At 60.0% G+C, this 11,715-nt stretch overlaps 1 protein-coding gene across 1 annotated transcript; it reads left to right on the top strand.

Annotated features, from left to right (window-relative positions):
• The first annotated feature begins 6,771 nt into the window (after positions 1–6,771).
• LOC138065228 (SUN domain-containing protein 3-like) lies at positions 6,772–10,187 on the top strand. Its single transcript, XM_068929444.1, has 8 exons — positions 6,772–6,915; positions 7,340–7,383; positions 7,616–7,775; positions 8,047–8,131; positions 8,288–8,403; positions 9,128–9,295; positions 9,665–9,754; positions 10,010–10,187. Exons 3-8 carry the CDS (start codon positions 7,644–7,646, stop codon positions 10,160–10,162), a joined length of 744 nt encoding a protein of 247 aa, XP_068785545.1. The 5' UTR covers positions 6,772–6,915; positions 7,340–7,383; positions 7,616–7,643; the 3' UTR covers positions 10,163–10,187.
• Positions 10,188–11,715: the final 1,528 nt, after the last annotated feature.

The following is an 11,715-nucleotide window of genomic DNA, read 5'->3' as shown; positions in this document are numbered from 1 at the left end:
GAGAGGGGCAGATGGGCACTCGGGAAAGCCTTCACCTTCCCCAGCTGGGCATGCTACCCCAAAGATGGAAACAGTACAGGGTAGTAGCTCTCAGCCCCTTTGTGGGGCAGCACAAAACAGGCCCGTGGCAGGAGAGATGCCCCTCTCCTCTGCTGCAGGTCTTGCTGCAGAGCAGGTGGCTCATGCCCTGGACTCCACGGCTGTGAGGGCAGAGGCTCTGCTCGGTGGGAGAGGAGACATGGCGGGCTGGCTCGGAGCAAGCTGTCTGCCTTGCAGGGACTGATTAAGATGTACTCAAATCCATCCTCCCACGACGACTCTGTTTGCAGTTCCCTCTTATTCCCTACCCGTCTCTGATGCCCGGAGCTGTCTCTGCTGAGAGCTCTTGCTCTCTCTCCCAATGTCTTTTCCTTGATGGTGCTCACAGACCCCATCCCACCCTCTGCACACTCACTTCTGCCCTACAGAAACCTGCCAGGACAGGGCACTGGGCAGCGGTAGCTCTGTGCTCACAGGTCCCAAGGAGCAGGTCAGAAAAACCCTCATGAAGCAATAAAGGTGCTGCTGGTGCTGCCTGCAGGCTGAGGTGGGGTCGAAGGGGTTTGCTGAAGTTTCTCACAGACCTATTGATCTCCGAGAGTGAAGGTTTGGGAGTCCAAGTTCCTTGACAAACCAGAAGAACGTTTCCTTTTTTACTCCATGCCAAAATTAGGATCTGAGTTTTCTAGTTTTATTGGGACTAACTAGCTTTTACTAGAAGGAAAGCTCCTTCCCTTTCACTCAGCCTTTCTTTCACCTGCCTCTGAAAAGACCTTTTGGACATGTCCTCTGCATGAGCTAGAGCTCTTAGCACCCGGGACCCCCATAGGGCCCTATCGATGGGAGAAGGATGGGAGACTTCTGTCCTGCCAGGAGTCACTCAATGCATCAGAATCTTCCAGTCATGGGATGGGCTGGGTGCAGAAGACCCCTCCAGGAACCTCGGCAGCGTTGCCCTGCAGCCAGAGACTTACCATGCAAAGGGCTGTGCAGATTTCCCCCACAAGGAGCACTCAGCCGTCCTCCCACTCCACACTGCCTCTCACTTCTCTCCCTCTCGCCTCATCTCCCGTCAGCAGCAGCAGGCAGTGCCCGGAGCCCCGCTGCTCTTGGCAGAGGAGCTGCTCCTGCCCACAGCTGTCTCGGGGCTGTGCTGCCCGGTTGCCAGCAGCTCCCTCGGTCCCCGCAGCCTGGCCCCGCTCAGGAGCAGAGGCCCAGCTGAAGGCCTGATGTTCTCTCTCCCCTGGGCTCCCTCCTCCTGGGAAATGTTCACTGAGGTAGGCAAAAATAATGACCTCTTGTCCCTCTCTAAACCATGCAGAGACACTGATTTCAGCGTTGCCACTTGTTTCATCAGAAGACAGTCATCTATGAGAGATGGAAACGACCCACCCTGGAAGACCCCATTCCCCTCCCTTAACTAGGCAGGACACCTAGAAAAAGGGCCAGAGGAGAGCTTGTTTACCCATGGTTCAGGTTTGGCTTCACATGAGTCCATCTGGGCATTGCAGGGCACTTTAGAAGCCCCTGGGATGGGGTGGGATTCAGCTCTCTCCCACCAACTCCCCCAAAACACCAGAGGTGGGATGCCCCTTGCCCAAGCTGAAGTGGGCACAACAGAGGTGTCTGCATGTGAGCTCCTTGCCTACGCTCCCACTGTAACCAAGAGAGATGGAGGGTGGCAGTCAGTTGGTCGCACACCAACACCTGGTAACAGCTGAAGAGGCAGAGGAGGTCCAAGGCACGTGCCAGTGTCTGCTGGCTCGGATGGAGTAACTGAGAGAGCCAAGCCTGGGGCTCAGGTAGGCAATTTCCTTGGCCATCGGGAATGACACCAGATGCCTAATGCTGCTGCAGCCCCACTCATCATGAAGCTGAGGAGCAAGCAGATCCCTACGCTGTAAAGAGTTGATGGAAGTCAGTGCAGACACTTGATTTAATGATGTAAAAGTGGGCTGGCAGGGCCCTGTCAGATGTGTGGGATTTTTAGCAGAATCACATGTTTCTAGCAGATAGCGCATGGGACCTACAGGAAAGCCTTATGCTTTTGGACTGGTTGCTGGGCAAGTGCCCCAGAGCACCTCAGGTTCCCTACCTCTGCCCAAACAACTGAATCCCACCTCTGCCTTTAGGCAAAGGCCATCCCACCTACATTCCAGCAGGCTGCATTAATGGCACGTACATCACACCAAGGTCTCGACGCACGTCCCTGCCCTTTTACAGCCTTCCAGAACTCCTTCCCCTGAATCTCTTCTCACTCCCCAGATGACAGGAACAGGGACTATGCTGATGGTGTCCACAGGCTGGATGGATCACAGGCTCTCAAAGGCCCAGGTGCTGGCCAAGGCAGAGGCAGGCATGCCTCTCTGGCCTTTGCCACCAGCCAGGGCAGGTGCCAGCCTTTTATCCCTGGCCTTCCTCCTCTGCTAAGGAGGAGGCGGAGAGCCGGACAAGGGTCTGGAGGGGCTGGCTGAAGTCTCAGCTGGGCCACCTCCTGTTGGAGGCCGCCTGTTGGTGCTGGAGGGGCTGTGGTTGATTTGGGGGGCCTGGATTTGGAAGGCAGAGAAAGGGGATGGTGCTGGTGGGATACAGGAGGTGTTTGAGGAGTGCGCACTGCTGGGTGTCTCTCCCACACGGAGGAGCTGCCAAGCCCACGGCAGCTTGCTGCCTGAGTGGCTGTGGCAGGCAGGAGGGAGGTGGTTTTGGGAAGGCTGTATGAGTGCAGGGAGGGGAGGCAGAAGTGGTAGGGGAGTGTGTGGGGGTGCAGGAAAAGGGTTGCTTTCAGTGGGAAGGGGTGTGTGACTGACCAACAACCCCTACAATGGGAGAAGGCTCAGAGGGCCAGGTGCCCCAGGAAGCTCAGTAACAGTGTAGGATGGGCTTGTTTATCCTTGCTGTTGCACAGAGGACTGACTTTATGTCAACACAAAGGGGGCCAGAGGGTGACCTTTGTGTTAGATAAGCAGCCATACCCGTTAGTTGGGCCTGGTGTGAATGTTTCTCCAGTTGTTCAAAGCAATGGGAAGGTCTCCCTGAGATTAGCCAGACCAGCATGGGGGAAGTGTGTATGTGGCTCAGCCCAACACAGAGCATAAAACCTCAACAACTAACTAAGGAATTCTGGAGAGAGCAACGGGCTTGAGCTGGCATCAACCCATGTGATTCCTTCCTGGCGACTGGGGATGCCCAGCATCATGACGGTGAGCACATTTGAGACCGGTAATGGCAATCACATTGGTATCGTGACTGAACTGTGTATTGCAATTGCTAGAGTTTGTGAAGTGTAGACACTGGAGTTGTGATTCCAGTATATTGCTGAATCACTCTGCTGAACCAAAAATCCCATGTAACATCCAAGTCCCTCAGAATAAACTTTGATCTTAAACATTGCCCTCTCCCTACGCGTGGAATAGCTAAAGGAACCTGGTCGGAGTACTGCACCCTGACACTGCCCCTGTCTCCCGGTTCCAGAGAAGTGATGTGTTAACCTCAGACAAATTCTTTTCACAACATCTCCATGTACAGTCACTGCTCCTGGATCCCGCCAGCCTATGGCAGGTTGTGAACATCTGGGATGGTCAGTCCACTGTTAAGTACTGACGGATCTCATCTTCCTCCATCATCTGAGCCAGGATCTTCAGTGAGGCCGAGCTGACGGGATTGGATTTATTTGAAAGGCACATAAAACATCGACATGCTGAAGCTTTTCTCCTTTCACACATCTACGCTTTGGATCCTACAACCTTCATTTCCTCAAATTCCTTCATTTCCATACCCACTCTTCTTGCTCCTGAGAGCTGGACAACCAGTAGCACATGCCGACATCTGATGGAAGTGTTGCACTCAGGGAAGCCTGGCAGTAAAACCTCTCACTGGGAACAAGATCTGGAGCTGTTGGCCACGTCATACAGTGACCCTGCTACTTCTTTAACCAACCCAGACACTCTGCAGCAGAGCGGGGGCTGGGGGGAATGGAACCAGGGCTCAAGCTGACGGAGAGACTTTCAGGAGCCACTGGAAGCTGCACATCATCTGCAGTACCTGCCAAAATGCTCCTCTGGAAAGAGACATTTGTCCACGGGGGATCACAAGACAGTCCTGCTGTGCAGCATCCTGGGAGATGCCCAGGGAGCAGCTCCGTATCTCATCTCCTTTGCTCTCCCTTGTTGGAAGGGGACAATCCGCACTGGCCTCCCCTGCCTGGGAATGATCCTCCATAATTCCCCTTCCTTGGGCAGAAACGCACTAGACCTTTGCAAAGTGACTCCCGAGTGAGAGAAGTTGCACCAGGACAAAGGCAAAGTCCTGCAGCTGGGCAGGAAGAAGCCCCTGCAGACGGTGCAGGCTGGGGACTGGCTGGCTGGGGAGCAGCTCTGCTGCAAAGGACCTGGCGTCTCCATGCACACCAACTGAACGTGAGCCAGCAGTGTGCCCTGGCAGCGATGAAAGGCAACAGCATCCTGGGCTGCCTGAACACAGCAGCGCAGCCAGGAGATCTAGGGAAGTGATGGTCCCCCTCCACTCAGCACTCATTAGACCCTAGCTAGAAGACTGCATTCAGATTTGGGCCCCCCCCCACCCCCCAATAAAAGAAAGCATTAGCAAACGGTGAGGAGTTCAGCTGAGGACCACCAAGGTGGTCATGGGCTGAGGACCAGGTCCTGTGGAGGAGAGGCTGAGGGAAATGTGTTTTTTTCAGCCTGAAGAAGAGACAGCTTTGGGAGGACCTAACAGCAGCCTTCCAGTAACCACAGGGAGGTTGTCAAGGAGACAAAGTCAGGCTCCCACACAGTGGTGCATGGTGGGAAGGCAAGAGCCAGTGGGCCTAGGAGAGAGGAACTTTTTCAGCAGGAGGTCACTCAAGCATTGGATCAGGTGGTGCAGTGAGGTAGTGCCATCTCCATCCTTGGAGGCCTTCAAGACCAGGCTGGATAAAACCCTGAGTCAGCTGGCCTGACCTTGTGACCTGGACTCACCCCTGGAGTGCCCAGACCCTCCCTGGTCATGTTGCTGTGCTTTCTCCAAAGTATGCCCTCATTTCTGAAGGGTATATAACATTTACCATCTTTAAGTGGGGGACAGGGCAAAGGCAGCATGGGGACCGAGGCAGTCACGGCAGCCCTGCTCTCCCTGGAGACCCCACTGCCCTGAGGAGGACCCAAGTGACAAGGAAGAGCCCAAGCACCAGCCGGACAAAGAGGGCCTGAGAAGATGCTGGCCTGAGCAGCTGGGAGCCAAGAGCCAAGGGGCTGACGAGCTGGCAAGACCTGCACTGGGCAGAGGCACCACCAGCTGTGTGCACACTGGTCCGAGTGCCAAGCTCCAAGGCTGCGACACGACATGCAAGAGCCTGGTAGAGGAGGAGGTGAGTAACGCCACAGCAGTTTCCCCGGGCGACCAAGTGAGCTGGCTCTCTGGGCTCACCAGTGCTCCTGCGCGGGTGTGCCGGGAGGGTTCAGGCTTGGGGTGGGGGCTAAGCCACAGGGGTTCTCTCTCCCAGCCTGTACGACAACCCCCTCCTGGGAAACCCCCAAACCCCCCTACTGAGGTCATCATGGGCAGCACCTTGCCTCTAGGGCAGTTGGCTCTTGTGACGTCATAAACAGCTGCCCTACATAAAAGCCCCGCCGGCCCAGATGGGCAGCTCTGCAAACAGGAAGGCTTGCAGGAGCCAGCGGGCGCTTTGGCAAGAGGCAAAGTAGTTGCAGCACTGCGACCTTTTCCCTCTTGCTGGAGACTGGGCTGGACTAGGCAAGATGCCAACCGAGCTGGGCAGGTGGGTGCAACAGGGCCCAAAGAGCAGGGAGGGGAAAGGCAAGGAGCCCTGTGTGCCGCCCAGCTTCCTTGGCACGGACAGGCAGCCCCAGAGCACCGGGGCTGTCTGCAGCACTGCCCTCCAGCCTGGCGAGCCAGGCAGCCCCGCAGAGCCTTGTGGTGGGCAAGACCCTGCCCTTTCTCCTTGGGAGAGCCCAGGGGCACCAGGCTGCTGCCCGTGTGTCAGGCCAGACGTCTTCAACTGCCTTAGTGCCCCCAGGGTGGTGGGCTCCAGCGCAGAGCTTCCTAAACACCCCTGGGCCCTGCGCTTCTCCGCTCTGCTGAGCTGAGCAACCTGGTGGCAAGGTAGCCCCTAAATGCATCATCACCACAAGATCAAAGCCCAAGCTGTAGGCTCGGATAACAACAGCGGTCCCTCTCTTGTAGACGAAGCATCGCCTGGCGGAATGGCAGAAGGTTCCTGAGGGGCCTTTTCCTGCTGGCCCCAATCTTTGCTGGTGAGTAGTGCTGCCCAAACACCTTGTGGGGCAGCCCAGGCCTACTGGATGCCAGCTGTCAGTGGGAGGGAGAGGCAGTAGATCACGTGTCGCCTTCCAGCTTCACATCTCTGTGAGAGTGAAGGCCAGAGATGGTCTGCACAGGTGGCCTGCGGCCTGCCTCCCGCCTTCCCTGGGCTCAGGCAGTGTTAGGGAGCGGAGCGCATAGGATCGTTTTGGCGAGAGGTCCCTCCCTGCTTCAGAGCTTTGGGCTTTGAATGTCTGTGCAGAACCTTGCGTGGCCGGGTGCATTTTGTCTTGGCTCAGGACCACATGCTTTCACTAGCCTGTTGGGTCTGTGGCCGTTGGGTGTAGCTATTGTCCAAGCTCCGGGGCCTGGGGGGTGCCCCAGGGGTTGGAGCCACAGCCTCTCTCTGCACTGGCTCCAGCTCCAGCTGTCCCAGCCAAGCTCTTGCCCCCAACGGGTGGGAGGCCAAAATGTGCCTACAGGGAACACGGGAAAGCCTCCTAATACAACTGTCTCTTGACGTGGTGACTTCCAGCTGGGCTTTACTGCTGGGGCTTGCTGCTCAGCGAGAGCAAGGGGCAGAAGGAAGCGCTGCAGGTACGTGCCTCTTGCTGGGGGAAGGCAAAGTGCGGCCGAGGCCCTAGCTCTGAGCTCCTGCCTCCCCAGCCAAAGGTGGGAAGCTGCTCCACAGTGCCAGGGCTCATCCTCACAGAGACGTGGGAAGGGGTGGGGACCCTTGTGCCTGTCCATCCGCTGCCGTAGCTGCTGAATGAGCTTTGACACAGAGATGTCCCTGAGGGAGCTCTGCAGGCTGGCAGGCTGAAGAAAGGAGAAGTGGGGCAGCAGGTGGCTTTGCTCTTCCCAGAGACAGTGGCTGCAGAAAGGCCTGCAGCCCTCTGCCTTGCTCCAGACTGATGGAGAGCAGCAGCAGCTGCTGCCTGCTGCTCCCAGGGAAGTCTCCTCTGCGAAGCCCCCACAGCGCTCCTTGTGCTTGCTCTCACGGAGGGCCTTTGTGTTCCAGGAGAAGGCAGGGGAGCCGCTGGAAGCAGAGCTCACGACTCTCGGGTAAGAGCGCTTCCTTACCATGGGCCCCATCTTACCATGGGCAAAACATGCAGGGCTCCAGTCTTTCCCACCTGCTAAACGTGGAGGTGAAGGGGGAGCCTTTGTGAAGGCGAGGGAGGAGCGAGGAGGGGGGCAAGGACATGGCACCCTGCAGGAATCCTGCCTGCGTTTGGAGCCTGCCTGCAGGGGCTGGGTGGCCCTTGGACAACATGTGCTTTCCCTTTGTCTTCAGCAACTCGCTGGCCTTGCTGAGGGAGAAAATGCGTGAGCGGGAGCTTCTGGAAGAGCAGGTGGCTCGCCTGCAGGCAGAGATGGGTGCCGCAAAGGAGGCCCTCCTGCACTCCGTGGAAGAAGTCTTGGAGGAGAGCGAGATGGCCGAGGAGAAGAGAGGGGTAAAGAGGCTGGGAGTGGAGGAGAGACCTTGCTGTCCTTTGGAGGCTCCCTCCTGCCGCTTCCTCCTGGCTCTTCTCAGAGCCAGCTCTGTCCTCTTGCTGCCCAGTGTGGCACCTTTTCCAACAAGTCTTGCCCGTGGGGGACTGACCCCGAGTCTCCCCTTTGCTCTGGGCAAGCACCCAGCACTCACGCACGAGTGCCCGCTGAGGCGTTTGTGTCATTCTCCACGTTCACTCCCGCCTCTCCCTTCTTTCCCAATGTTTTTCCCAGCCCCTTCTTGACTTGACCCGGGCAGCACTGGAGAAGACAGTGGCAAACTACCTCGAGATGGTGGACTGGGCTCTGAAAACCACAGGTATGGCCAGCGAAAGTCTCCTGGCACTCGGCTGCTCTATGGCCCCCCCAGAAAGTCTGCCCAGCTGCGCTTGCAACCTTGAGAAATACCTGCTAACTCGCTGCTTCTCCTGGCCTCTGGCCTGCCCTGAGCAGCTGCTTTCCATGTGTCTTTCAGGGGCCACAATCGACACAGAGAGAACATCCAGCACCTATGGTGGGCGAGGCGGTGGGGCTCGCTGGCTTGGCCTATGGTTCTTCTCGGTTGCCAACCCTCCCGATACCATTCTGCAGGTAATAGCAGAGACAGCATGACTTCTGAGGCCCTTCCTTGCTTTCCAGTTGGGGCAGCAAGTCCCAAACGCCTCCCGTCACAGCAGCAGTATCGCTCAACCTTACCGCGCTCCTTGTCTTCCTGACGATCCCCCGTGCTTCCCGACAGCGCTGCCCTCCCAGCTGGAGGGGAACGGAGCTGAACCCAGCGGCAGCAACCTGCCCACAACCCTTGGTCGCCATTTGCTGAGCACCTTTGTCCTCCTGGCAGCTGCGTTTGCCCACCTCCACTCCAATGGTTGCTTTCCAGAGAGAGGGGAAGCTGTGGGGGACCTGCCAAGCCCCTGAGGCAAGGACAGAGCCTCCTGCAGGCCCCCGAGCCTGACGGGATCTGCCCAGTGGGAGGAAGCGTGGCAGCTGGACTGGGCCTCGTCTCTCCCGCACAGCCTTCAAAGGCTCATGGGGTGACATGCGCTAGGCAGAGCCGCCCTGTCTCTGAACGCCGTGCAAAATCAGAGCAGGATTCTGGAGAGGCAGTTGAGCCTAGATGTTTCGTAAGGAAGACTTGCGTATTCTGAAAACAAGTGTGAAAGTGCCCCCTCCTGTCCCTTCCAGCCACTTGTGCACCTTTCCAGGCAGAATGGCAGGCGAGAGACAAAGGCAGGCCTGTGCTTCTTGCAAAGCCGCCCGTCCTGTGGGCTCCTGGAGCGCCTTGCCATTGGAGGTGTCTGCTTTCTGCTTGCAGCCGCACACTTCGCCTGGACAGTGCTGGGCTTTCCAAGGAGCTGAGGGCCAAGTGGTCATCCGGCTGCCTGAGCACATCTGGCCAAGGGCTGTCACCGTGGAGCACATCTCCAAGGCAGTCTCTCCTTCCGGGCAAGTCAGCAGCGCCCCCAAAGCTTTTGCTGTCTCTGTAAGTCTCCCTGCCTTGCACCTCCGGGGCAGGGGGCGGGGAGGCAATCTGGCCATGGCCGAAAGCTGCAAGGGAGACTCGTTGCTCCTGGCAGCTTGGTGGCTGGTGGCTGCAGAGCAGCGCGTCCCTGCCTGGGGTCTGTGGGGGCCCACGGTGCCGTTGTGCCACTCCGGCTTGTTGTGTGCTTCCTGGCCCAAGGGTCTGGGAGCGCTTGCTCAACACAGCCTGACCCACAGCCACACTCACCTCCTCCAGACCGCTGCGAGAGGAGCGGGGCAGGAGGCAGGCATCCCCGATTGGGACGCCGCGGGCGCTTTTCCTTAGGCTCTGCTGGAGCCTGACCTGCCCCCACTGTCTGTTGCCTTGGAGGGCGTGGGTGAGGAAGCAGCAGCAGAAACTCTCCTGGGGCTCTTCCTATTTGACGTGGACAAAGAGGCTGTTCAGACCTTCCGCCTGGAGGTACTGGCAGTGCGTGTGGGCGCGATGGGAGGGACGAACGGAGCTTTGCCTGCCAGCCCTTGGGCGACAGAGGGCGGAGGATGAGGCCAAGCATCCTGCGCCTCGTGGCTCTGGTGTGGGAACCATGGCTGCCGCCTCTGCCAGGGCTGCCGCCTCGGGTTCCCCAGCAGGGCTAGCGCTGGCCAAGGAAGCCACCTTGCTGGGCTGCTGCTCTTTGCAGCCGAGTGAGGATGGCTCCCCCCGTCTCCTTTGCAGAAGCAGCTTCCCAGACCCTTCCAGTATATCAAGTTCCAGGTGCAGAGCAACTGGGGCAACCCCGAGTACACCTGTATTTACCGAGTGCAGGTTCACGGGGTGCTGGCAAGGCACAACTCCCACCTGAGCCAGGAGACAAGAGAGCTTCTCTGAGCGGCAATAAAAAGAGCAGGAAACCATGGGGCAGCTCATGTTCATGTGATTCAGCCCACCCGGGGCTTCATTCCTGAGCCAGGCTGCCCGCGGTGCGCATGGGGAGCACCTCGAGAGAGACCCGGGAGAGGGGCCAGGTCTCTGACAAGTGCAGCTCTGCCTCCAGGAAGCGTGAGGGCCCTCGGCTTCCTCCAAGACAACTCTGCAAAGGAAGGAAGCAGAGAGACCCTTTGGCAAGTCTCCTCCGCGCGTCCTGTCATCCATAGGACAGGCATCTGCCACCACCTCTCTCCAGTGCCAGCGAGCTGCCGCAGCCGTCAGCTCCTCCAGGGCCAGTCCAGCTTGCGGCGCTGCTGAGGGAAGGCCCTTTCCCCCATGGTCCAAGGGTGGGCCTTGTCTTTGGCCGCAGGGGACAGGCCGGGGCCCTTGGGCTCCAAGGGCCTAGCAGGGACCCTCCGTGGGACAAACCATACCCAGACACAGCGTCCGTAGGGCTGCCGCCGCCGCGCAGACGTGACGAGCACCCTGTGCAGGTCGAGAGGAGCTGGCAGCGCTGCAGGAAGTCCCCCAAGAAGTGCCGGAGCGCTCCCAGGACCCCCTGGCCAGGGATCTCCGCAGAGGGCAGTGCCCCCCGTCCGTGTTTCCTAAACCCCAGCGTCAGCCCATCAATACGTGCGGCCGTGTGAGCCGGCGGCGGCGCTGCTCTCGCGCGGTCGGCACAGCCGCAGGGCCGGGGCCGGGGTCGGGGTCGGGGTCGGGGTCGGGGCTGGCTGGAGGCCGGGGCTGGCTTTGGCCCTCGGCGCCGGGGGGCAGCAGCGCCGGGCGAGACCCCGGGGGCAGCGGGCTGGAGCCCGGAGCGGGCTGCTCTCCTGCTGGGGCTGCGCAGCGGTGCGCCGGCTCCCGCAGCAGCAGGCGGCTCCGCAGGAGCAGGAGGGCGACCGGCCTCCTCGTGCGCCCACCGCCAGCCACGGACACCCCCCAGCGCCGCCGGGCACTGCAGCTCCCGGCAGCCGCGGGCCCCGGACACGGCCCCGGCGGCCCCCAGCCCCCCGACGGCCGGGGCAGCAGGGCCGGGGGCTGCGGAGGGCCCGGCTCCCCCCGCTCCCCGCCCCACCCCCGCCCCCGCCTCAGGGCCGGCACCCCTCCCCCAGGGCCGCTGCAGCCCCGCCTGGCGTTGCCCGGCAACCCCACCAGCTGCAGGTCACGTGGCCTCCTCCTGCCCCACCCCCACCCGCCCCGGTGCTGCCTAGCAACAGCGGCCCTTGGGCCCCCAGGGCTGCCCCGGCCTGGCTGGGCCTCCCCTCCTGCCTACCCTCCCTCCTCCTGCCTCCCTCCTCCTGCCTTCCCTCCCTCCTGCCTCCCTCCTCCTGCCTCCCTCCTCCTGCCTCCCTCCTCCTGCCTCCCTCCCTCCCTCCTGCCTTCCCTCCCTCCTGCCTTCCCTCCCTCCTGCCTTCCTCCCTCCTGCCTCCCTCCCTCCTGCCTTCCCTCCTCCTGCCTTCCCTCCTCCTGCCTTCCTCCTGCCTCCCTCCTCCTGCCTCCCTCCCTCCTGCCTT

The sequence above is a fragment of the Struthio camelus genome, unplaced genomic scaffold (assembly GCF_040807025.1).
Source record: "Struthio camelus isolate bStrCam1 unplaced genomic scaffold, bStrCam1.hap1 HAP1_SCAFFOLD_48, whole genome shotgun sequence".
Taxonomy (NCBI): domain Eukaryota; kingdom Metazoa; phylum Chordata; class Aves; order Struthioniformes; family Struthionidae; genus Struthio; species Struthio camelus.
Note: the sequence above shows the minus strand (reverse complement) of the source record. Positions and strands in the feature narration are given on the sequence as shown.